Source organism: Lissotriton helveticus, chromosome 2_1 (genome assembly GCF_964261635.1).
Source record: "Lissotriton helveticus chromosome 2_1, aLisHel1.1, whole genome shotgun sequence".
NCBI classification, from domain to species: domain Eukaryota; kingdom Metazoa; phylum Chordata; class Amphibia; order Caudata; family Salamandridae; genus Lissotriton; species Lissotriton helveticus.
The window spans coordinates 556,824,427-556,849,980 of NC_136059.1; the positions used below are offsets into that span (position 1 = coordinate 556,824,427).

Consider the following 25,554-nt stretch of genomic DNA (forward strand, 5'->3'; position numbering starts at 1 on the left):
AAGCAAGTGCCAAATTGTGTGCAGATTAGTCAGAAGCCACCATAAGTGCCGTCTGAGTGTAAAGTTCATATGAACAATATCCTAACTATACTGTAATGAAAAAGATAACATTGTGCACATACAAGGTTGGTGAAATTACATGTTATCTTATTGCACATATAACTCCTAGTGTTCTTGTTAAATTCCTCCAGTTGTAAGTTCCATATGTGAAAAAAGGATACGCTCAGCAGAATCTATGGACAGCGACAACAAATCTCTTTTGTCAAAGAGACTCCAGAAAAGGCCTAAATACCAAACTGTTCCAGCCTGCATGAACTAGACTCATACCTACAGTCGTAGAGATTAAATATCAGGCCGGGATCCTCCCTTCACCAATTGGACTTTATATCCTCCTTTCAGAATTCCATCTATCGTTATGAAATATATAAATAGAAACGTGTGCAGGTGTGCTGAAATTAAGATGCTATTATCTTTGTTGAGGTAGAGGAGGTGTATCAGGACCAGACACTGCTTCACCTCTTGAGTCACGATCCCTACATGCACAAAACAATGACGGACAATAACCACATTTTATTCGAGGTCACAATAAGAAGGAAATGAACACCCAGCCGATAGAGAGATCAACAGTAAGTAAATAGTCCGGTGCATACCTGCAAACCATATTTCGCACGAATTTGTTTAAGCTCCTTTCTTCTTAATCTCTCTTTTTCTGCTCTGGTTACTATAGCTGAAACAGTGACTAAGACAAAAAAGAAAAATGCATTAAAACAATTGATCTATGACATGATGTTTTAGGTATAAAATTTTAGGAATGATAGTAGAATAATCTGGCTGAGAGGCCATAACATAGCAAACTGTCAGATCTTGTGTTAGTCCCCATTTCCATTCTGCTTCAATTTACTGACGTTAAAGTATGTAAGAACAAAGGAAAAGTAGGTAGTGTTGTATATATTCGCTTTCTTAATATATAAAAATACTAAATAAGGAGAACAAACAGGGTGGTGCCAAGAGTAGATTAAGAGCAATAAAGACTGTAATTTAATCAAACAATAGAAATTGGTTCAAAGTTTTGATGTGTAAACAAAACAACTGCCAAGTGCGACCCTTGACCCTCCAGGTAGGTCGCTCCCCCTCCGCTGCAGCACCACCACTGCTGTGCCTTCGACTTCGTCCTGCCATCTCGTGCCTGCTGTTCGCGCTCCGGTGCCCTAGCACCCGACTGCATACCGGCGCCGCCGCGGCCGATTTTCTTCTGCTGCTGTTTGCCTGTTCCCTGCCCGCCTTCTTCTCTCTGTTCCCTGTGTGCCTGTGCCCCCGCCCGCCCTCTTCATTCTGTACCCTGCGTCCCTGTTGCCCCTCGCCCGTTTTTCCCTCCTGTTCCCGGTGCCTACTCTGTTATCTTTTTTCCCCTTAGGCTTTTCCACGGCAGAGTTTCCCGCCGCTGCCCTCCCTGCCCCCCCACTACGACGCCAACACCCTCATCGCGCTCAACCACAGACGGACCCCCAACTGCTACAAAGCCACCCCCAAGCGCACCCACGGCCCCTTCACCTGCCGAAACTGCACCTTCACCTGCACCAGCGACGCCAAAACACCGGCAGCAACGGGATCCGGCAGACTACGATGCATCCTGCTCAACAACCGCTCCGCACGCAAGCACGCCATCGAGCTCTGGGACCATCTCACCACCGCATCCCCAGACATCGCCTTCCTGACCGAGACCTGGCTGAACGAAACCTCCGCCCCAGACATCGCAATGGCCGTCCCCGACGGGTACAAGATCACCCGCAGAGACCGCGCCAACGGAGTCGGAGGAGGAATCGCCATCTTCCACAAGAACACCATCAGGGTCTCCACCAACACCGACGACACCCTCACCACCGCCGAACACCTGCACTTCAAGATCCACACTGACCCCAAAACCACCCTCAGAGGCACCCTCATCTACAGACCACCCGGCCCACACCCCCAATTCTGCAACTCCATCGCCGACTTCATCAGCACGCACGCACTGACCTCCACCAACTACATCCTGCTCGGCGACCTGAACTTCCATCTGGAAAACAACAACGACAGCAACTCCTCCACCCTGGTCGACAACCTCACCACCCTCGGACTGAAACAGATCGTCACAACCTCGACCCACATCGCCGGCCACATGCTCGATGCCATCTTCTCCTCCAGCCCACACGTCGCCTACAGCCACGCCTCCGAGCTCACCTAGACCGACCACCACTGCTTCCACTTCACCTTCCAGAAACCCGTCATCCACCACCGCACCCCACAGTTCCCGCGCCGACGCTGGGGCAAAGTCACCAAAGAACTACTGGAAGCACACCTCGCACTCGACCCACCGACCAGCCCCACCGACCCAGAGGAAGGGGCCCGCTCGCTCAGACTCTGGATGGAAAACTGCGCCAACACCATAGCACCAGTGCGACAACCCGCCGACAGAGACACCAGCCAGAGAGCCAGCTGGTTCACCCCGGAGCTCCAAGCGTCCAAACGCACCTGCTGGAAACGCAAAAACATCTGGCTTAGCGATAGAACGCCCGCCAACCGCGCAGCCCACAAAGACGCCATCCGCAACCACCACCACCTCATCAGGACCACCAAAAGAGCCTCGTTCACAGACCGCCTCGACAACAACGCACACAACAGCAAAGAGCACTTCAACATCGTAAAGGAACTTTCCAGTCCCAGCTCCTGCACCAACGGCATCCCGCCGTCGCAAGCCCTGTGCAACGCCCTCGCCTCCTTCTTCCACCACAAAAACACCAACATCCACAACAGCTTCAACTCCCGGATGAACCCAACGGACCCCACTACGATGAACGCACCCAACCTCACCGACCACGACCTTCTGACCACATGGACCAACGTGAGCACCGAAGACATAATCAAGACCATGAGCACCATCCACTCGCCAACAAAGCCAACAGCCTCATCGCACCCCACCTGCGCAACATCATCAACCTCTCCTTCGAAACGGCCACCTTTCCTGAGAGCTGGAAGCACGCCGAGATCAACGCCCTACTAAAGAAGCCCAAGGCGGACCCGAGCGACCTCAAGAACTTCCAGCCCATCTCCCTGCTTCCGTTCCCAGCAAAAGTCATCGAAAAGATTGTCAACACCCAGCTCACCCACCACCTAGAAGACAACAGCATCCTGGACCCCTCCCAGTCTGGCTTCCGCAGCAACCACAGCACCGAGACCGTCCTCATCGCCGCCACAGACGACATTAGAATCCTACTCGACAACGGCGAGACAGCAGCCCTCATCCTCTTGGACCTCTCCGCCGCCTTCGACACCGTCTGCCACGACACACTTCGCACATGCCTCTATGATACAGGGATCCGAAAAAAGGCCCTGGACTGGACCACCTCCTTCCTCACCGACAGAACCCAGAGAGTCCGCCTCCCCACGTTCCAATCAGGAACCACCAAAACCATCTGCGGCGTCCCACAGGGATCGTCCCTCAGCCCGACGCAGTTCAACGTCTACATGGCTCCCCTCGCTCGCATCGCCAGACTACACGACCTCAACATAATCTCCTACGCCGACGACACCCAGCTGATCCTCTCCCTCACCAAAGACCCCCTCACCGCCAAATCCAACCTGCACCTGGGTATGAAGGCCGTCGCCAACTGGATGGAGGCAAGCCGGCTCAAGCCGGCTCAAGCTGAACACGGATAGAGACCTGCACTGGCTCCCCGTCGACAAAAGAATCACTTTCAAACTCATTATCCACGCACACAAAGCACTCCACAAGACCGGCCCAGCCTACCTCAACAGCAGACTCTCCCTATAAGTACCCAACAGGAGGTTCCACTCCGCTGACCTATCCCTGGCCGCCGTCCCGCGCATCCACAGAGCCACCTCCAGGGGCAGATCCTTCTCCCACCGCGCCGCTGTGACCTGGAACGCTCTCCCCCTACACCTACGACAGACCACAGACCTCCCGGCCTTCAGGAGACTACTCAAGACCTGGCTCTTCGACCACTAGCTGCACCCCCCCCCCAGCGCCTTGAGACCCTAACGGGTGAGTAACGCGCTTTACAAATTGACTGATTGAGTAAGTCACATTTCATTGAGAAGTGGATTAGATCTATAGCTATGCCTACAAGGAGAGTCCTCAGTGTTGACCATTCTCTTTTATGTGAATTTTACAATTATGCTATGCGTCCCTCACATATGTATTTGTCACCGTCTGTAAGACTCCTGTTGCGAGGATGGACTAGGTGGACAAGACCTTGAGAGTTTAAGATGGATATGGTTACTAAGAGAATACAGAAGGTTGCAATTTATGAGGGCTTGGTTTGAACCAGAGAATGACGATCCACTGTCAGTTCTCACAAGGTCCCATTTGCACCAGAAGCAGTGTTTGAATCTGGGAGGATGCATGCTGGCTGAGCAGTGGAAATCTGGGGACAGCCCATGAAGCTCTCATAATTCTGCTTCAACTTGATTGCTGGCCCTGAAAGGGCATTAAAGGAGAGGAGCAGTCTCTAGATTGCCGGGGACTTCTTCATGGGGGTTTATTTATCTCTGTTGATGCCACAGCGGACATAGGCAGCTGGATCCTTCCTGTTGAGGGACTATGCTTGGCTAAGGGTTGCCTTTCCAAGAGATAAATGTGATTCCCTTTCGAGATGCTAGAATGCTCTCCGTTTAACTACCTACTGACAGCTGGGTGAGCTTGCACTGTGACAACCTTCTGCCTGTGAGAAGTGGGAATCAGACGTATGGTTACCACAACTGTCTTTCTAAGCATTAAAAAAAAAATATATATATATATTTTAAGAGTTTTCTATAGTGCTTGCCAGACCAGAGGGTATTGGAGAGCTTTACAACATTTGTCATGTGCAATTTAATACAAAGTATAGCAGTAGTAAACACATTGATTCGGAACGAGTCCTGTTTAGGGAGAGGGGACAGAGGAGGGAACCGAAGGTAGGTGCTGTAAAAGTCATTCTTATCAGAGTAACTGTACTCTCCAATGTGCAAGATTCCGCGTTATGCGTCAGCTATCCTTTCGGAAGAGTTTGGTTGAGGAAGAGGTCTTTGAGTTGGCTTTTGAATTTTTTGAAGGATGGGTTAGTCCTGATATGGACTGGGATGGCATTCCAAATTTTGGGCGCATTTCCAGAGAAGGAGCACAATAGAGTTTTTTGTTTGCGAGTTTTCAGAGGGATGAGAAGTGAAGTGTTAGTGCTCCTGAGATTTCTTGTCAGTCCCGCTTTGTTGAGTATGGAGGCCAGGTAGGCAGGTTTGCCTTGTTCAGAGCTTTGTGTGTGAGACAAGCAGTTCTGAAGCTGGCACGCATTTCGATTGGGAGACATTTTAACTCTCTGAGAGCTAGGGAGATGTGTTCGTATTTCTTTACTCCAGTGACCATTCTGGCTGCTGCATTAAGAGTTGATCTGAGGGGAGTTAGGAGAGATGTTGCCGTACCTGGTGAGGGTAGCGTTCCCGTAATCCAATCTGGACAGAACCAGGAATTGTGTGGCCTGTTTAAGGTCATTGGAAGGGATGAAGGGTTTTATTTGGTTCAGTAGTCTTAGGTTGAAGAAGGCACTCTTTGCGGTGGTCTTGATATGTTTAACCATATCTAGGTTAGTGTCCAGAGTGATTCCCAGTGATTTTACAGCGTCGGCTGGGATGAGATTGCAGTTCAGAGCATCAATGGTTTTTAGCAGTCTGTGATTTGGGGGGGTCTGCTCTTAGTCGGACATGAGAAGGATTTCCATTTTATCTTTGTTGAGTTTCAGGTGGTTGTGGGATAGCCAGTGTTGGACTTCACTTAGAGTGTCATTAGGCCTTTGAATGTCATCAACGGAGGAAGTTTCTGGATATATCTGGGTGTCATCTGCATAGAGATGGAAGGGGATGTTGGCTTTTTTGAGTATGGTGGTTAGGAGCTCCATGTAGATGTTGAACAGTGAGGGTGAGAGAACTAATCCTTGTGGGACGCCTCTGCTTATGGGGCGTAGGTCACAGACGTGAAGTGTCGATTTTTATTCTTTGGGAGTGGTTATACAGAAAGGAGGTACACCGTTGTAGGACCACCTCTTCTGTTCCAACTCTTTCTCGGAGTACATTGATGAGCAGTTTGTGGTCTACCGTGTCGAAGGCTGCAGATAGCTTCAGGAGTACGAGTAGACAGCATCGGCCTTTATTGAGTGATTTGTAGAAATCATCTATGACATTCAGGATCGCTGTCTCTGTGCTGCACCCTTTTCTGAAATCCGATTGATGAGGGTCTAGAAGCAGGTTGGTGACCAAGTGATGGGTGAGTTGAAGGAGAACACATTTTTCAAGTAGTTTTGCAATGAATGGGAGATTGGAGACGGGCCTGAAGTTATTGAGATCATTTGGGTCAGAGCCCGTTTTTTTCAGTAGTGGTGTGACTTAGCGGATTTTGAGACATTCTGGCATGAAGCCGGTTTTCAGGGAGCTGTTTATAATCTTTGTCCAGAACGGGGCTAGGGTGAGCTAGAGCTTTTTGGCCAGTTGACAAGGGATAGGGTCCTCAATGTGTCAAGAGAGATTGGATCCGGTAATCAGTTTGATGATTCCTGTTTCAGAGATGGGTTTGAACGAGTTCCAGTTGTTGGGGGAGTGCCTGGATGGGTTGTTGTCTTCTTTGCAGGGGACGGGCTTTCGTTGGGTGGGCAGAGGTGTTCATCCAGGGAGAGCTCAATTTTGGTGATTTTGTCATTAAAGAAATTAGCAAAGCTCTCACATAGGTCTTTGGAAGCCTGCACTGCGGTTGAGAGGGCTTGGATGTTTGTTGTCTAATGAGATTTAAGAGTTCTTTGGGACGATTTTTAGCGTTGTTAAGTGCACCAGAGAAGAAGGAGGTTTTTTCATTTTTGACGTGCTTTTTATATTTCCTGTGTTTGGTTTTGACTTGATCCAGGTGAATTGTGGATGGGTTGTTTCGCCAGAGTCTTTCTGCAGCTCGTAGTTGTCTTCTTTCAGAGTTTAGGTCTGTGTTGAACCACAATCTCGAAGGAATGCTCCTGACTTTTTTTTGTTTCAGGGGAGCTATTTGGTCAAGTATGGAAGTCATTGTTGCATTGTAGTGTGAAGTAAGTCCTGTTGTAAACATAGACAGGTCGCAAGCGGTGGGTGGAATGAGTGCACTTACCCTTTCTTCTAGGTCAGCGAGGCGTATCGGTCTTGGTTTCTCGCCCAATGACGGCATTCTTTTGTGCGAGGAGGGCATCGGGTCTTTTGATTGATGTGAAATAGGATGATGTGGTGGTCCGACCAGTCGACAGGGAGAATGTGGTCAATAGTGATTGTGTCTTTGTGTGGTATGATGGCATCCATAATTGAGTCTCTGTTATATGTAGGCTCTGTGCAGTGTTGGATAAGATTATTATTGCAAAGAAGTTCATTCATGGATTGGATCAGAGAGTTATTTTCATCATTCCAATGTAGGTTGAGATCGCCTAGTATTATGTTGTTCGAGTCCCGGAGTGAGCAGGGTGTTATCAGGTCGGAAAGGTGTTCTCCAAATGAAGGGGTGTTGCCTGGCAGATGGTAGAGTAGATGGCAGTATAGCGTTTTTTTGTCAGTTGTCTTAATGGTGGAGGTTAGGTATTCTATATTATTTTATATTTGAAGGAGTCCATTTCCGTTATGAAGATGTTGCTCCTGTAGATGATTTCAATACCCCCGCCTCAATGGTTCTTTCTGTATTTGTTAATGATTGAGAACTCCGGGGGCACAAGCATGTCGATTGTAGGTGGTGTGGATTCATTCAACCAGGTTTCTGTGAGGAACGAGATGTCTAGGTCATGGGTGAGGATGGTTTCTGCTAGTTCTGTTGCGTGTTTGGTAGCAGATCTGCAGTTAATGAGCATGCAGTTGGTCGCCCACTTGTTGTTGCGTCTCTCCTTTGGTGGAGCCATGGGGATATTAGTGAGGAAGGCTGGAGGCCTCGACGTTCTCGATACAAAGGGGTTCTTCCAACTCCAGTGATAACCTTGATCTCGGAGCTGGGGATGACAGCTGGAGTTGCTTCATAGGATTTCGCAAGATCACTTGCCTCGTTCATGGACATTGCAGCGCTTGTTCTTTTGGGTCTTAGCAGCGTGTTCCTGAAGGGGGTTGTGTTTCCAGCTGTGCCATTGGGCCTTCGGGGGATTTGTGTGTTTATTGTTAGTAGTTGTGGGTGTGCGGAGTGGGCGTTGGGTAGGGTCCAGAGGTGTGGTGCGGTTCGATAAGATTTAGTTGATACCCTGTATTATGGCCTTTAGCTGGTTCTGGAGCCGACCAAGTCTCTGAGTCATATTCATAGAAGAAGTTGTAGGGGAGTTTGGGATCAGGAAGTCCTGAGCGGGGCAGTCTATGGATAATGAGAGCTTGTCACTGGGAGTGTGGCTCACAGTGTTGATATTGCCTATGTTGTTCTTGAGGATAGCTGTGGGCATTTGGTGTGAAAAATTACGTCATGAATTAGACGGCGGCTTCTTGATTTTCGGTGAACGGAGAGAGTTAGGGGCTATTGCCTGCAGGTCGTTTTCACTTGTTGTATGATGGGAATAGTATAGTGTGGAGAGACTTATCCGGGATGTACCTCAGGTTTGTTCTGGATATTAGGTATGTATTGTGCAAGTCAGGGTAGGTGGCGGAGGAGGGGAGTGTGGCGCCGGGGTGGGGGGTGGAATAGGTTGGTGGAGTGCGTCTGTGTCTTGAAGTTGTTTTCAGAGTTTTCCGGGGAGGGGGGCGGGGGGGTCAATCGGTTAGAGCACAGCTTTCCAAACTTTTTATGTTGGTGACACACCTTTTTATGAAATTTTTTTGAGTGACACGGTAACGTGAGCGAGCGCAACGAGCAAGCCCGAACCACCCAAGGGGTTCCCCCGAGAAATGTTTGAAAAAGTAGTGGGCAAATGGTGCATTTCCAAGCACATTTGAGAAAGCAGGAAGGTTAATAAAGCAATTGTTAATCTGGTCTAACAAAGCCAGTGACTGGCAAAACTGAGTGTAAGCAAGGTTAGGTTTGTGCAAGCAACCTGCACCACACAGTTTGGAAAGATGTGCCTTAACCCCATGATATATTTTAAAACCCAGACTTTGCCACCAATTAAGCAGAACAGATTACTGCCTGATTTCTCCTTATTGCCAATTTCTTTGTGGTAGGGTTTTAAAAAATAAAGCGCTCATGCACAAGCGCCTTGCACCATCGGTATGTCACTTTTTCGCATGGTTAAATTGACGCACTGGCGGCACAAGGGACATGTAAATAGGCCCTTAACCGTTTAATTGAGGCCCAGATTTTGTGTCTGGCTTGTGTCAACTTTTTGGCACAACCCCAATGCAAAAATCAATTCGTTAAATATTGTAATGCGCTCAAATGTACTCATGATAGACCTGCTTAACATATGTGAGGTCTTAATCTCTGATCTCACTTCCTGTAAGCTCATGAGTTGTGATGCCACTTCCTGCAATGCCACCTGTGATGTCACAAGCTGTGATGTAACTTCATGCGATGCCATGCACCTTGATGTCACTTGCATACTGCCACATACATCCCCCACCCACTCACACACCCACCCACAACCCCCCCCACACTCACACACACACAACCCACACACACCCACACAGCCCCACACACACACAACCCACACAGCCCCACACACACAACCCACACAAACACACACACAACCCCACACCCCCCACACAACCCCCACCCCCACACACACACACACACAACCCCACACACACACCCACACAACCCCACACAACTCCACACACACACACACACACACACACACAACCCCACACGTCGCGATCACTGAGTGAGGGATGGCTACCACCCCAGGCATGCTAAAATAATTATGCTTATCACCTGTTTTTTCTGATATGAGCCATTGCTTTTTCTGAGAGTGACTATACCAGCTACCTTGACATTGGCCTCTTCTCTGACCTCGTGAAGAAACAGCTGGTTCAGAATACAGGAGCTACATCCATCGTCTTCCACCTCTAAGTCATCGATCACGTCCAGCCAGCAACATTTAGTGTCTGACATTTTCTCTTAGAGTTGAAATCTGTGCACTGTGCATTACCCCAAGACCTCTCTTGGACCCAAGATAAAATCCAGTCTTAAACATAGAATCAGCTGACCCCTTTCCCTCACAACCCTTGGATAACAACATTACTATCTGCCTCACAAGTCTGCTAATCTGCTGTTTATATTCCTCCACTAACAATTTTCTGACACAATCTTATTTTTATGTGACAAACCTGATGACATTTTTTCTTCTGCACAATTTCTGATACCTTATCAAACACGTCTGATAGATAGAAAGGCACTTACATTTAAATAAAAAACAAATACTTCAGCCACAGACATGGCCTTTTAGATAGCTTAGCCACCCCAGCTCCAATCTGGTACTAACAGATTTATTTTCATTAATTGTACCCGTGCTCTAGAATTCACTTCTGGATAACATCAAGGAGGTGGATTTTCAACTGCATGCAGAAAGAAATGAGTAGTTGCAGGGTTAGGAGGAACCGTACTTTTGGGTGTCAGTGCGGAAACTCAACATTGAGGCACAGATGAGTAAAGCCAGTGCTGTTCAATGAATTTATTTTTAATAGGAGAGAGCTTTTCCGTTCAGTTTATCGCAGTAGGTTCCCCATGAGCCTTTTAAATAATGAACATGAAGTTCAAATATTGTTTGACGTATTGGCTACTGTCTTAGGTTATTATAAGGTTTTGCTACTTGCTACTTGTTTCGCCACGTTTAACTCATAGCTGCGAGTTGAAGTTTCAGTGAGCGTGCAGGAAATTAAAGTACACCAATAATAAATATAACCGAGAAGCCCTGGGTTCTTCCTTCTGCGCACACGTCCTTGTATTCATGCTGGCTGGCTCCCATTCGGAGAGGAGCTACTTACTGTAGCTCCTGTCCACGAGGCTCCTCTCTGCAGCTGCTCCGCCTATCGCCATGCACGTCGCAATCACAGAGAGGGGGCTCGAGTTGCATTCCCCCAACATCGGCCGGCCTGCAGATGTCATCGCGTCTCATCACGCGACACACCTACGTGTGGGTTGCGACACACTAACGTGTCGCGCCACACAGATTGGAAAGCTGTGGGTTAGAGGGTAGGGCGTTGTCCGAGTGGTAGTAGTGTAAATGAGTGAAGGCGTTTCAGAGTGTGGAGAACAGGGAGTCGAATGAGTCATCAAGGTTGTCGTTTTTGGCTTGGATCAGGACTGTGCCATTGCTATATATGGTAGTAAAGGTGTTCACATTGCACGTAGGGCGGTTTAAGATTAGGAACGTCAGTTTGCAGCTGAAAGAGGTGCTAGTTGTTTTGGATATCTGAAGGTGGGTTTTTAGAATGGTGTTCCATTTTGCAGGGCTCTGGGTGTGGAAAATGAGATCCATTTTCTGCTGGCCTTTGGAAGAACTGTGGTATATATATCAGCGAATAGTGTTTCCTGGTGTTGTCTTATCAGCCTGTGTTTTAAATTTCTTTTTGCATTTGGTGAGAGATTGGGGGGGGGGAAGATGATGGAGAAAGAGTTTGGGCTAGGGGGTTTCAGGCCCTTCGATGCAGAGGCGCGGAGGTGGGATTGATTTGGCGGTATCATTTTGTCTCTGTTATATGGGTGGGTTGCCACCTCCGGCTCTCCCCAGTCTATTGGATTTCGAGGGGTAGAGTTCGGAGGTGACAGGGATTAGTTTCAGGGGTTAGGGACTAGTTTCCCTTTTGGTGGCTTAGTGGCAGTAGGAGCTATCTCCTTCTCTTACAAGAAGATGTGTTCATTCTGTCTCTCTCCATTTATGACTTGGTGGGCCGCCATCTTAAGGCCAGTCATCCAAGCTTGCTTCCACTGCATATGAGAATTTCTCCATTTATCCTAGTAACATTTGTTATGTTAAATGAGGAGGCATTCTTATTATTTTTCCCTAAAACTATTCTATTTATTCATTCTTCCTTGAGCTAGTCCCAGCAGGGTTAGCATCGTGGGATGGTGTATTCTGTGACAGGTGCTTACTTTGCCGAGTTATAACCCTTGATTGTTCTTGAGCTCATTGCAGCATTGTTAGTATCAGGGTTAACTGAGCACCTCCTTTTGCGCCCCGGTTGGCCGCCATCTTAGGGTCAGGCACTCTCTTTCCTTCCACTGCATGCAAGTAGTTATCTATCCTCGCTAGTAGTTTAGTTAGGTTAGAGGTAGAAGCGTCAAGTATTTCCTCAGTGTCCGTGGAGTCAGTATAAGATTGAGCATTATGTGGCCGACGCCTGCCCTGCCTTGTTATAGCCGCACCTCATCGTTATTGAGGTTGTTGCAGCCGGGTTAACTGAGCTTGAGGAGTAGCCATTTTAAGGTCAGGCATCCGGGGTATTCTGTTTCTTACCTCGCCGCTACTGAGGCTAGCGCATCAGATGCCGAGGCCCCTGGGATCCGGTGCGCAGATCGTTGTCACTCACCGGTGTCGTCTTTTGTTTTATGCTGCCAGCGAAAAAATGAGAATGCGAGCGGGAGGAGCCCCTTGCTCTGGCGATTTCGGAACAACGCGGCGTTCTGCACCGTCCCTTTCTGCGTGCTTCCTGGATTGTCTGGTAAGTTCCTGTTGACTCGGTGTTCTAAGGAGGGGGGTATGGGCAGCAAGGATTGTGATCCCGGTGTTCCGGAGCTCCAGACCGGAGCTCCTTTCCTTTGGCCAGCACAGTCCCTCTCTACGTGCGTGATCGGGGCAGTTTGGCCAGGGTGCCCATTTTTTTTCCTGGTCTTCAAACTGTCCCCCCGCCCTGTTCGTCCCGCAGTCAGCTGCCTTTCGTGACTATCGCGGGTCCAGTGTACGGGTGTGAACTGATCCGCTAGTTAGGTAATGCGCTGGCCGCACCTCCGAGGCAACTGTTCCCCTCCTGAAGGTAGCAAGGTGCGGATCGACGTTCACTGCCGTTTTCTGCCGTGGACACATCATCAGGACTAGGAGGAGTTAGTCTCTTTTACTGTTAAGCTGAATTAACAACCACAGTACTAAATGTCCATTTTGCACTGCTGGGATCCCGCCTTTTCCTGGGGTTCTTTACTTTTGCCATACACTTTCCCTTCCTCTTCAAACTGTCATCCCATTCTTGGATCTTACATCTGTCTTGATTCTCCTTTTCCCTCGCTTCCATCGTATAACACCTCCTATTCAGCTTCTTACCTCATCATGTCCCATTGTGGAACAGCCTAACTGAACTTTACTTAGTGATTTCTTTTGATTATTCATTTGTTAAATTGTTTTTTCCAGCCATTGCAGTATAAGTTGCAGACTGTTTACTCTTGTTCATGAATAACATGCAATGCATGCAACCCTCCCCTGCCCTTAAGGCTGATCTGACCGTCTCCTTATACGATGATGGGAACATCCCTATTCAACCCGAACCTGAAGCGCTTTGACTCTGTCTTTTTGAGGATTAAGAACACACTTAATAACTCTTACCTGACCATTCTCCATCAGAGTTGTCCACCCACAATATCTGCTGCTCCTGTTCATTACGCCTCCTCTTCCCCCAATGCTGGGTCCCCATCTGTACCTATCCACTGGTCTGTTCTCTCCAACAACATGGAGGATGTGTATTAAACCCACACCCTTAAACCGGACAACCCTCTTATGCCTCACTTGGATTATGGTATGTTTGACTTGAGTGCCTTCCACCAAGCTGTTGTCCCCAGTACTGCTCCTCCTTTCCCACTCCTTCCCTCAAATCTCATGTCACCTTCGTCACACACTGCATGCTCAAACAACAGGGAGGCTGGGCGCGACACCAGCACAAACAACCATGATAACACTGCTATTCTACCATTGGATTCAGGATCTACCAACTCAACGGCTTTGGATCTAGCTGCTGTCTCCAGTCCGTCGACCCGTTACCCTCACACACTCCTCCCCTCCTACTATGCTTCCCCTATCGCAATTGATAAATCCACCTTGCTCGTCTCTATTCCCACTTCACGGTCTGCTCAGCTCTCCTTTGCACCTAATACTAAGCTCCATCATGCTTGCGTACGGCGAGACCAGTCTCAAGCAAGACTTTATATCCCCCTGTAACTGTGGCAAGAGTCCTGATCTACCCTCTAATACACCTCTCACATCCTGGTCAGACTTAGCATCTCATTATGAATCAGCGGAAGAGGTGCATTAACTGGCCCTGCCTTGAGGCGAAGATTGCTGACCTCAAGCAGGATCTCCTTGCTGTCAAAAAGATCATGCAGACCCTTCTTCAGTTCTCCTTGAAGATGGAGAAGCTCTGGAATATACACCCCTCCCAGAGGACCAATAAATACAATCCACGGAAAATGTTCTATGCAGTTAACGATCATTCCTCTTTCCACTCCCCTCTTAGTTCCAGCTGGAGTACTAGGCCTCTACCTAACCTTCATTCTAGGCCCCATAGACTCCTGGCTCAGCTATCTGATGAGGGCATTCTCGCTCTCTTATTCTCGTACAGTGACTCAAGGACTTTCTCCTCCTCCAACTCTACTCTCAACATCCCTACCATTGCCTCGGCCCCTGATAGGGAACAGAGTGTCAACCACAGAAAGGAAACCTACGTCAAATAACTACCTCTCATTATGAAGTGATCACTTCCAACCATCACATCAAATCGATGCTACTCAACTGTAGATCGGCTATGAAACATGCAGCGGATATTTCGGAACTTGTAATTTCGCAAGGCTTGGACTCACTGATTCTCACTGAAACCTGCCTCATTAATGCCTCCTCCCCTGTTCTCGACATCTTAATCTCCCCTGACTACGCCATTATTAGACGCGATCGACTTGGTAAAACCAGGGTTCGGGGGGTCATTGCATGCATTCATTTCTCCAACCTCACATAAAGCAATCGCAATGCGCTGTGCTATCTTCCTGTGAGCAGCTGGTTGCCGAAATCTGGAATAAGGGCAAGAAGGCCTATGTGCTTCACTCGATCCATCATCCACCGGGTGACAATCTGATCTTCACAGAGGAAATCATAGAGGTCATTAGCTCGAGTTCGGACCAACTTTGCCACATCTTCTTCTGAGACTTTAACCTACATTGGAATGACTCAAATTACCTTATAGTTTGTTCCTTTAAGGCATGCCTCTCGGACATTAACTTCTACAGGTATGTAAGGGTCGTACCCATAATAAGGGTGCTACTCTCAACCTTATCATTGATAAAGACAATAACATATAACTGGGCGACATACTACCTTGTGACTGGTCGGATCATCATCAAATTTCCTTCCCCATCTTGGAAAAGGTCTCATGTAGACAGGGACAACCTCTTAAAGCTAAACAACTGTTGTGCAATATGAGAGACCTCAACATCAATATGCTAACTTCAATCACCAAAAATAGACAAAACACTGTCACAGTTTGGAAATGCTCCGAGGCAGATAGCATGAAAATCAATCATACATTACATACAGTACTATACTCTCATATACAAATTTTTAAAGTGAACATTGAAATATTAGGGTGTTGACTCTCCCAGGGACGGCCGCGCAGGCATTGCTGGTGGTTCACAGATGTTGCCTCTGTAGTCATTCCATTTTCCCTATATTTGCATCCATTTCTTAGGGCAGCCCCCAAATACATACACTTTTTTCTCGATACATGCACCAATCCATGTCGCCCTCCCATTCTCTTAGTTTCGGGGTTGCGCGTACCCCCCATTTTCTTGCTACATTCCTCTTGGCAACCATCAATCCCAGAGTCACCCAGGTTTTCTCTTTGCTACCCAAGTCCGTTGGCTCCCATATATTTAGGAGACAGCGTTTGGATTCCAATGCTCTCAAATTAATTTTTCACCAAAGCTTCATTCGAAATTATTAAATTTGAGCGCACTGACTACGGTTGTGAGACTTGGGAACATTAAACCGTGCCATTTATAGTATGAGGTAGGAACTCAATCTTTTTAAGGTACACTAGCGATGTATATAGCTTGTTACATCACGTGAGCTGACGATTCCCCATCATGTGTTCATTTATTCACAGAGTTGCTATGCTTTTCCATGTGTAGAACAAGCAAGTGTTGGAAGGAACCAAAAAACTACAGGTACAATTAGATGTTTAGTGTGCAGACAGCAAGTAGTATTGAAATTTAAGGGTTTAAAATCACTGACACCAATTTCGCTATTGTTGTTTTTTATTTTTATAGTGAAGGCCACTTACAGTCCACGTCCTGATGAGAACCCGCAATTAACCTTGGGTTCGAAACGCATTGACCCTGTGCTGAAGCAAGAATAATTATGGGCGCTACAGGAATTGACTAATAGGATGTATCCCTCCCTGCGAACTCGACCCTTTACATCAATAGTCTTCAGCACAGCAAACAAGCAGGCCCTGTTTTGAACTATTCGTTGTCCGCTTGTTTTTTGTATAGATCACATAAGGACTGGTGCCCCCTAAACCAAATAGTTGGAGGCATTCCACTTTGTTTATACGGTGTCCATGTTTGATATAGATGTTTATCTTTTATTGTGTGTATTATGTTGTCGAATTTTTTAATGTTTATGTAAAGTGTTACAGTTGTGTCGTTTTTCGGATATGATGAAATGTTATGAAATGAATATATGTAAAAAGATGAAATGAAAATTGTGCTCACTTAGGATATGTTTGCTAGGTGATGTGTAAGATTGGCAAAACAATCTATCTGGTCATTTGTCTGTTTAGCTACTGTATCAATAAAGGCTGAGGGGGGTCTTGCGATTATTAAAAAATTCTATTAAATGTAGACTTGTCGCATCATCTCTGCATCCTATTATTAAAACCTTGCAAATAAATATTGCTGCCTCTTATTTCTGCCGTCTCAATGAAAAGGGGAAGGCCAGAAACATTAAATATTCTAGCAACTTCACTGACTCACATTAATTTAAACAAAACTTACACAACGCAGTTCAGTGTTTTTAAAACCCATTTGAAAACACTACTTTAACTCTTCCCATGCGTTGAAAACTGCCTTTTCCCTTTTTTTTAAAAAAATTACTTATCTTTCTGTCAGATGTTAACAATTTCGTCTGTGTCTTGGTCAGACCTCTGTTGTGTTCTGTCTACGTGCCATTGTGCTCCATCCAGCAGCTCCAAATACAGCCAGTCCTCCTGCACTCTATCCCTATCATAGCGGCTGATACTCTGTCACTTATCTAGCTTCTATTAAGCCTTGAGCGCCAAGTGCAGTAAATGCAGAAATAGACACTGATGATCCTCTGTCACAACTAGATCACATCTAACCAGGAAACAGAACTAAATTGCACTGCTCTTGTAAGAAAAATAAACAGTCAAATTGATGGTTTTCCACTGAGCTAGGCAAAATTAACAAGTTACTTACCTTTCGTACCAATCCTTCTGGTGTATACTCTGCCCGATTGAAGATTACTCACCTTTAGAAATTCCCAAGGCTCCAGACTGGATCTGGAGAATTTTCTCAGCCATGCTCCTGCACACCAATAGGTGGTGCCATGTGGCTCTGCAATGACTCTTTACTGCACCAAAAGGGATGCAGCACAGTTGCATACAAGCACCACCAATGCAAGCTGACTTCAGTTTCTTACATTGCTCATTCTGTGCCCTCGGACACCGAGCATTACGAAAAATTGCAGGTGAAAGTGTGCCATACTCTAACTTGGAATCCTATGAAGTTTAGGAGTTGACTCCACAGAATAGGGAGGAAGTGGGACAGTCATGAATCTGCTGTTACAAAGAGTATTCACTATTGGTAAATCATTTGTTTTTTTGTTGGATTCAGCTAACCACAGATCCTCACCTGGTTGGACGAGAAAGTCTTGCTAGACAGATTAGGCAAAATGGCCCTCCAGTTTGAACTGGCTGTCAAGGTAATAGTCCATGAACGTGTGCACAGAAGCCCACACTGCAGCCTGATGTCCGCGATCGAAACCCCCCTTTGCCAATGTTGTTGTAGCAGTCTTGGCCGTGGTGTCGTGAGCCTGCAGGCCTTCAAGGCATCGCTTCTTGGACAGCACAAAGCAAATTCCACAGAAGCTTCTTTTCTGCACCTCCTTCCCTTTCTTGTCCGAAACAATTCTGAAAAGAGCTGGTAGCTTGTGTGGTCACTGTGAAAGCTTGTCACCTTTATAGGGTCAAGCTGATGGAGTATCTCCTTCTTGAAAGGATTGTATGGAGTAAAAAAAACTTGCCAAAATGGCAGATTGCCCAAGGTGGAAAGGCACTAAATTGTCTCGAAAGAAGGTAGTGTAAGGTGGTTGCACCGACAACACCTGCAGTTCACTTATGCGGTGCACAAAGGTGATGGCAGCTAGTAAGACTATTTTGAGATTAGCCGTATCAATAAGCAGCTGGGAATTGGCTCAAAAGGCAAGGACACAGGAAATAGCAAGACTAAGTTCACGACGGCATGATGAATGGCTTTGGGGGAAACATGAAAGTTAAACCTTGGATAAAACATACCACAACAGGTTATTTAAACAGAGTCGGTTGATTAGAAAATGTGTCCCGAGTGACTTTCTGGAGGAAATTCCAGTGCACAGAAGAGTTGACTGTGCATTCTTACCAGTGGCAAACAGATTTAACTAGGCATGCTCCACTGGCCAAAGATGCTCCTTGTGATTCACCAACCAACGTCTGCTCTGCTCAGCTGCTCTGGCATTCAGAGACTCTGCTAGGTTGTTGACTGCTTGAAAGAGGTTCTGCTGTCCAGCCACTTCCACTGCTGTATGGCCTACTGGCACAGGACTCAAGGCCCCAGTACTACATGGCAGTCGTGTTGTCCATGAGGACCAGCAATAGCCTCCCCTTGATGGATAGCAGGCTGGGTTTCCAGGCCAGAGAGATCACCCGAAGTTCAAAGAGGATAATGTAGAACTGGCGCTCTAACAGAAACTTCAATCCTTTGATCTGCATCTCTACCTACTCCCCAGCAGTGATGCATTTATCACAATCATGAAGTCTGAGTGGAGAAGGGAAAAGTAGCCTGCTGGAGGTTAGGTTGGTGTTGGTCAGCCACCACAGAAGAACCTGAGCCATCTACTGTGAGATCTGGATGGAGTTGGAGATGCAGCCGTCCTGCTGGCCCCACTGAAACATGAAGTTCCACTGCAGGGCCCGCATGTGCCATATGTGTTCGCAATGAGGAGGATGGATGAGCATAGGGGTTAGAGAAGCCTCTGAGCCATTCTCCCTGAGACCCAGAATGCAGTCTGTAACAAGGCCTTGAGCGCCAATGTGTTGAGGACAGACTCTAAAAAGGGAACAAGTGTTACATCGGCTCATTGAAAGAAACCCCCAAAGATGCCAAGAGTTCAGCCATCATCTAAAGATGGTCTATGGCTGACTGTAGGGAGCCCGCACTGCTCAGCCAGTTGTTGAGGTACGAGTTCACATGTATCCAGGACCTCTGAAGATGGGCAGCGACGAATGCCATTACCACTGTGAACACCCAAGTCTCAGAGGTGTGGCCCAAGGGGAACATAGAACACTGAAAGTGTATTGACCAAACAATGAACCACAGATGGTGATTTTGGGATTGCTTAACGAGTGTATGAAAATATGCATGCTGCAAGTTCAGGGACTCCATCCAGTCTCCTGGGTCTAAATTAGAGAGAATGTAGGACAAGGTAAGCATCCTGAATTTATCCTTCCGAAGAAAGGAATTCAGTGGGTGAAGGTCAGGTGTAAGCCAGAAGCCTCCTTCCTTCTTCAGGATGAAGACGTAACACATACAGCTGATAGAATAGTTCAAGAGTTTGGTGGCAAATAAGCGTCCCGAGTATTGTTTTATGGCTTGACTGTTCTTAGCCACTTCAATGCTAAGGCAAATCCACAAATTTACTGTAATTTCCATTGAAATGAATGGGCACTCCATGACGAGCTGACCTTGTCATTAGCATGGAAGTACCATTCGAGATCCAAATCAGCATCTTCATAAAACAATCTTTAGCAATCAAAGGGCACGTTTATAAGGGACACCTGGACATCCCCAGAAACCCAGTTGACTGCATACAGGAATGCCTCCTAGGCAATACACTGGTTGCAACAGCTCTGCTCACACAGTCCATGGTGTCCAAGACACACTTCACAGTGTCCTGGCCTTCATGTATTGTTTGAGCCAGAGAGGTTCTGAGGTGTTCTGGGACAGCTGGCCAGATCACGCTGGCCATGTCTCATAAAGCATGGGTCTACTTGACCAAAAGGCACACTATATTCACAGATCTTGAGGCTAAACAAGGCAGAGATCATTTTCTTTCTAAAGGCATGACTATGTTTGAACTCTATAAGGAGGGTTGGTCAGAGAGGCATTTGGAGTAACTTCATTTTTTGATACCTATACTGCTACTAAGCTTTCGGACATATGATGCCTTATCAGAAAAAACTGGATCATAGGGGGTTGGTCTTTGTAGGGGGTGGTCTATGTTGAATGAAAACAGGTTGACCAGCCGGTGGGCCTTAGCATGGCTTGGACCAAGTGGCTTTAAGGGTGTCGCTGAATGGCAGAAGGGCTCAGATGAAGTTGGACCAAGTTGAAAGAACTTCATTAACACACCTTGGTTTGAACTCTAGGCAACTGTAAATCAAGAGCTTCTGATGCCTTTTGCACAACTACTGCGAAAGAGGCAAAGAATCTATCTCAGATTCTGGGATGTATCCAGTCCACAAGCATTTTCTAAATCCAGGTATAGCCCATCATCAGCTGGAGAGAGCCAATGATGGTTCGGGGGTCAGACACTGGCATTGGAACCTGAACCCGAGATGACGGAGTCAGTGCAAGCGTGGAAGGGAATAGCATGGACTCCGGGGCCTCAGTGATAATATGAACCGAAATTGGATCAGTCCTGGGAACAGGTCCCAGAAAGTGAGCTGGAGTCAAAAGACACGTGTGGAATATGATTTTTTTGACTGAGACCCTTGCACCTTCACGCCTGACTTGAAGTAGCGGGATGGGGGTAGAGTCTCGCACTCATGGATCATCTTCAACTTAATTGAACTCTCTGAGTGGGAACAGGACACTTGACAAACTTTAAATAGGCACGTCAATGTCCCAGTGACTTAGACACAAAGTTTCAGCACCCACTCCAGGATCACCTTTGGGTGCATGAAATTTAAAAGATCAAAGGCACAGGACGTGTGGGGACCTGCGATAAAAAATGCTTCCTGCAGCTGCTTGAACGCTGTCACTTTCAGGGAAGATATCATCCTTGGCACACTGCCTGGCATAATTTAGAAGTTGCCAGAAAATGGACAAAGTTGGGAGCAGAGCTCTGATTCATGTTGTAGAGCGAGAAAAGAAAGTAACTGGTATCAGCATGTGGGGAATGGGGGGCTAAAATGCAGCTCACCTCAATCAGTTTAAGGGTGGTCCTGAGTCATCCTGGAGCCAAACGGCGCACCTATCTGTGCACGGAAAAATTAGAGAGAAAATTCTCTGGATCCAGTCTGACATCTGTGGATATTCTTAAGGTGAGGAATCGAAATTTGCCTAGCAGATTAACGGTAAGTTTTAATTCTATTAAGGACGCGGAGGCGAGGATTATGCTTTTCTTCCTTCGCTTTTATTTTCTATGGTCAAAACACAGCAGCCAGAAAAGCAACATTGATAACCAGAAAAACATCATTTAAGCAAAACTTATCCATGTATATGTCCATTGAAACATCAACTCCCATCAATCCATGGGGTTATCACACAGTCCTTCTCTTTCTTCGCGCAAGTCACGCTTGAATTCTACTGGTCCTGTTTCGCACCATCATGTCCTGCAACATAAGGAAAACACGTGGAGTCATTCCGTCCAAAGTCGAAATATTGCGACAGTCGACATCAAGTACTATGTTTTCCAAACATCCAACAACCATAAAGAAAACAATTTACTTACGTCCATATGGGCGGGTTCGCACTAATCGTGCACGGGAGGGATAATCCTCGCCTCCGCGGCCTTAATAGAATTGAAACTTACCGTTACTCTGCTAGGCAAATTTCGATTCTGTGTCAGGACCGGAGGCTCCGATTATGCTAGTTCAAAGCTTACTCACCACCAACCGTGCCACATCCACCACCGATTTAAAGTAAAACCTCTTAAAAGTGGAATCAGAAGACCAATCGGCCGCCCGCACAAGGTCTTCCAATCTTGCTCCCAGAGAGAAAGCCTTGGAAGCCATTGCGCCCCTCGCAGAATGTGCCCCAAACTGTTTTGTGTCAATACCTGCTTCTTGCATGACCCACCGCACCCATCTGGCTATGGTGGGCGAAGAGACAGCTTTGTGCGGTTTCCGCAATGCAATAAGAAGTTGCCGTTCGCCCGGCGGGCGCAGCTCTAGAGTGATGTCCTCATAGGCCTTGAGACAATCCACCACGCACAGTTTGGGCACATCTGTAAAGGCCGGGTAAGAAATTGTCCTGGAATCCGGCTTGGTACGACGGCCAACTGTAAAGATCACCCCGTCTGGGGGAAAAAACTCTTGCCGTAACATCCAAAGCACGGACGTCAGAAACCCTGCGGCATGAGACGAGACACAACAACATGGCTAGTTTGGCTGAAACTTCCTTCAACGAAAGATACCTATTGGACTGCCAAGACAAGAAAAGGTTCAAGACCAAATTCACGTCCCAAAGAACCGAATAACAGGGTTCCAGAGGCAGTGACAAACGGATACCTCGCAAAAGGCGACAGACGAACGGATGTTCACCAATCGGTGCCCCGTCCACCGGGCCGACGAAACAGCCGACCGGACCGCATTGATGGAGCGATAAGCTAGACCTTCAGTAGCCAGGTCCGCCAAGAAATTCAGCAACGGAACCATGCCCGTGACCACGGGATCCAAGTTCCGTTGAAGACACCAACGAAACCATTTGTTCCAGGCGGAACGGTATCGCTTTGACGTACTGTCTGCCCAGGCCTTTGACAGCAAACACTGAGCCGATCCCGAAAGGCCTGGGAGCGCCCAGCATCTCCTGAAAGCCTCCATGCCATGAGGCCGAGAGACCCTTGGTGTATGAGGTGGTGTTGCTTCCCGTCCGGATTCAGAAGAAGATGAGGAAGCGGGGGAAGTAGGATTGGAAAATCCCAAGAAAGTTCCAGCAGAACTGGAAACCATACTTGAAACCTCCAAAACAGCGTCACCGCCACCACCTCGGCTCCCAGAAGCCGGACCCGAGCCGCCATTCTCACCACCATCGAGAACGGAGGAAAGGCATAACCTGTCTCCTGACTCCAATCCTGGAGAAACGCATCCGTGGCCTCCGCTAGGGGGTCGGGCCTCCAGCTGAAGAAGCGCGGGAGCTGATGATCGAGACGGTTACGCAAAGAGGTCCACCGAAAACGGGCCCCAGAGACTGTCCAACCACCTGAAGACCAGCGTATCCAGCTTCCATAGACTAGAGTCCCTCAAATGCCGCGAGTGCCAGTCTGCCACCTGTTTGGCTTGGCCCGGAAGATATTCCGCCGTAACCGACACGTGATTCGCCAAGCAGTATTCCCAAAACTCCTTGGCCAGATCCGCCAAGGCCCGGGATCTCGGGGCCCCCAGGTGACTGACATAGCGCACTGCCGAGATGTTGTCCATCTTCAACAGGACGCACGAACTCACCTTTTGTCTGGTCCAGCAACGTACTGCGAACGAACCCGCCAATAGCTCTAGGCAATTGATATGCAGCCCCTGCTCCTCTAAAGACCAGACGCCGCCTGTGGAGAACTCCCTGCAACAGGCTCCCCATCCTGACCGGCTGGCGTCCGACTCTATGACTAAGTCTGGAGCGGAGCCAAAAATTGCACGCCCGTTCCAGGCCTCCATGTGGGCCAACCACCATTCCATCTCCTCCCTCGCCTCCTCTGACAAAGGAACAGTCTGATCGTAAGTCAGCCCTCTCCTGAGGTGGTGCACTTTCAGCCTGTGCAAAGCCCGATAATGCAACGGACCCGGAAAGATTGCTTGAATGGAGGAAGACAGGAGTCCCACCACTCGGGCAATCTGCCGAAGGGAAGTCTGGGGTTTGGATATGGTCTGCCGCAGAACATGACGTATTTTGGCCATCTTGCGAGATAGAAGACTCAAAGAGGAGCCTGAACGGAGTCGATGACAAAGCCAAGAAAAACCAGACTTTGAGTGGGATTGAGGATCGACTTTGATTCGTTGATAACGAACCCCAGGCTTTCCAGGAGGGACACCGTCTGCTGCAACTGAGACGCCAGCCGCTGCGGACACTGAGCCATCAGGAGGATGTCGTCGAGGTACACGATCATCCGTATTCCCTGGCCTCTGAGATGTTCCACCACTGGGTGTAACACCTTTGTGAAGCACCAAGGTGCTGAAGATAGCCCGAAAGGAAGGGCGACAAACTCGTACACTTGGCTCCGCCAGAGAAACTGGAGGAAACGCCAATAGGGGGGGATGGACCGGAACCACCAAATACGCATCTTTGAGGTCCAGCCTGACCATCCAATCGTGTAGCAAGAGGACATCCCGCAGAAGGTGTATGCCCTCCATTTTGAAATGCCGGTAAATCAACCACCCATTGAACTCCTTCAGGTTGATAATCGGGCGCTGGCCCCCATCTGTCTTTTCCACTTAAAAAACATTGCTGAGGAAACCGTTGGGATGCCGAGCGGATCGACGGATGGCCCCTTTCTCGAGTAGAGTGGACACCTCTTCGCCGATCAGCTGGGCGTCGGGTGCGGAAAAAGAAATGGGCCTTGGGGGTTGGACCTGAAAGGGGTGGTCGTAAAATTCTATATGAAACCCCTTCACAGTTTGCAGGACCCACGCATCGGACGTGAGCTGCGCCCAAGCGTCCTGAAAGGCCGCCAAACGACCCCCGATTAGAACCTGCGCCACAGGCATAACACTTACCGCCTGTCTGGCCGCCGCCGGCGTTGTTCTTGAAACCTCCACGGCCTCGAAATCGCTGCCCTCGGGTAGGATAGAAGTTGTTAAAGTTTGCCCAGGAGTTATATTGCCCCCGTCCGGAGCCTTGTCCCCTGTTGCCAGCTTGCTGGCCGCCCCTACCGCGACCGGCCCCTTGGGAGAAACGCGTCTGAAAAATTCTTTTAATACTTGACTGGGCCTTGTCCAAGGAGGTGAAGGTGGCCACAAACTTTCCTAATTCTTTCACAAATGGCTCCCCAAACAGGCACCCTTGAGCCACCCCGCCTGCCTCTGAAGAGGCCAAGGCGCCTAACTTGGGATCCAGCTTTATGAGCAGGGATCGCCGTCGCTCGGTGGAAAGGGCGCAGTTGGCGTTCCCTAGCAAAATTATAACCCTCTGCGCCCAATTAGACAACACCTCTGGGGATATGGAAGAACCCGTGACTTTCGCCTCCTCCGCCATGTCAAGTATTTTGGTCATTGGGCCAATGGCACCGAGGAGCTTGTCCTGACAGGAGCGCCAGGACGGTCAATCCCTTTCAGTGGATCTTTTACGTATTTGGCCAGGAAGGTAGCCATCTTAGAATCTAATTGGGGCGTTAGGGCAACCTTTCCCTCTAACGTGGGGCGGGGACATTCCGCTCTGAGGCAACCTCGCGCCTCCTTCTCAAGGGGCTTTCTACGGCGACCCGCCACAAACTTGGCCACCTTGTC

At 48.1% G+C, this 25,554-nt stretch overlaps 1 protein-coding gene across 2 annotated transcripts in view; it reads right to left on the bottom strand.

The window, feature by feature from the left end:
* The window catches only part of AGGF1 (angiogenic factor with G-patch and FHA domains 1), a 425,972-nt gene that overhangs the window by 78,549 nt on the left and 321,869 nt on the right, over positions 1 to 25,554 (bottom strand). For both annotated transcript variants that reach the window (XM_078675220.1, XM_078675222.1), the window contains exon 11: positions 651 to 739. In XM_078675220.1, coding sequence (XP_078531346.1) covers positions 651 to 739 — 89 coding nt within the window. The remainder of the gene's footprint in view (positions 1 to 650; positions 740 to 25,554) is intronic.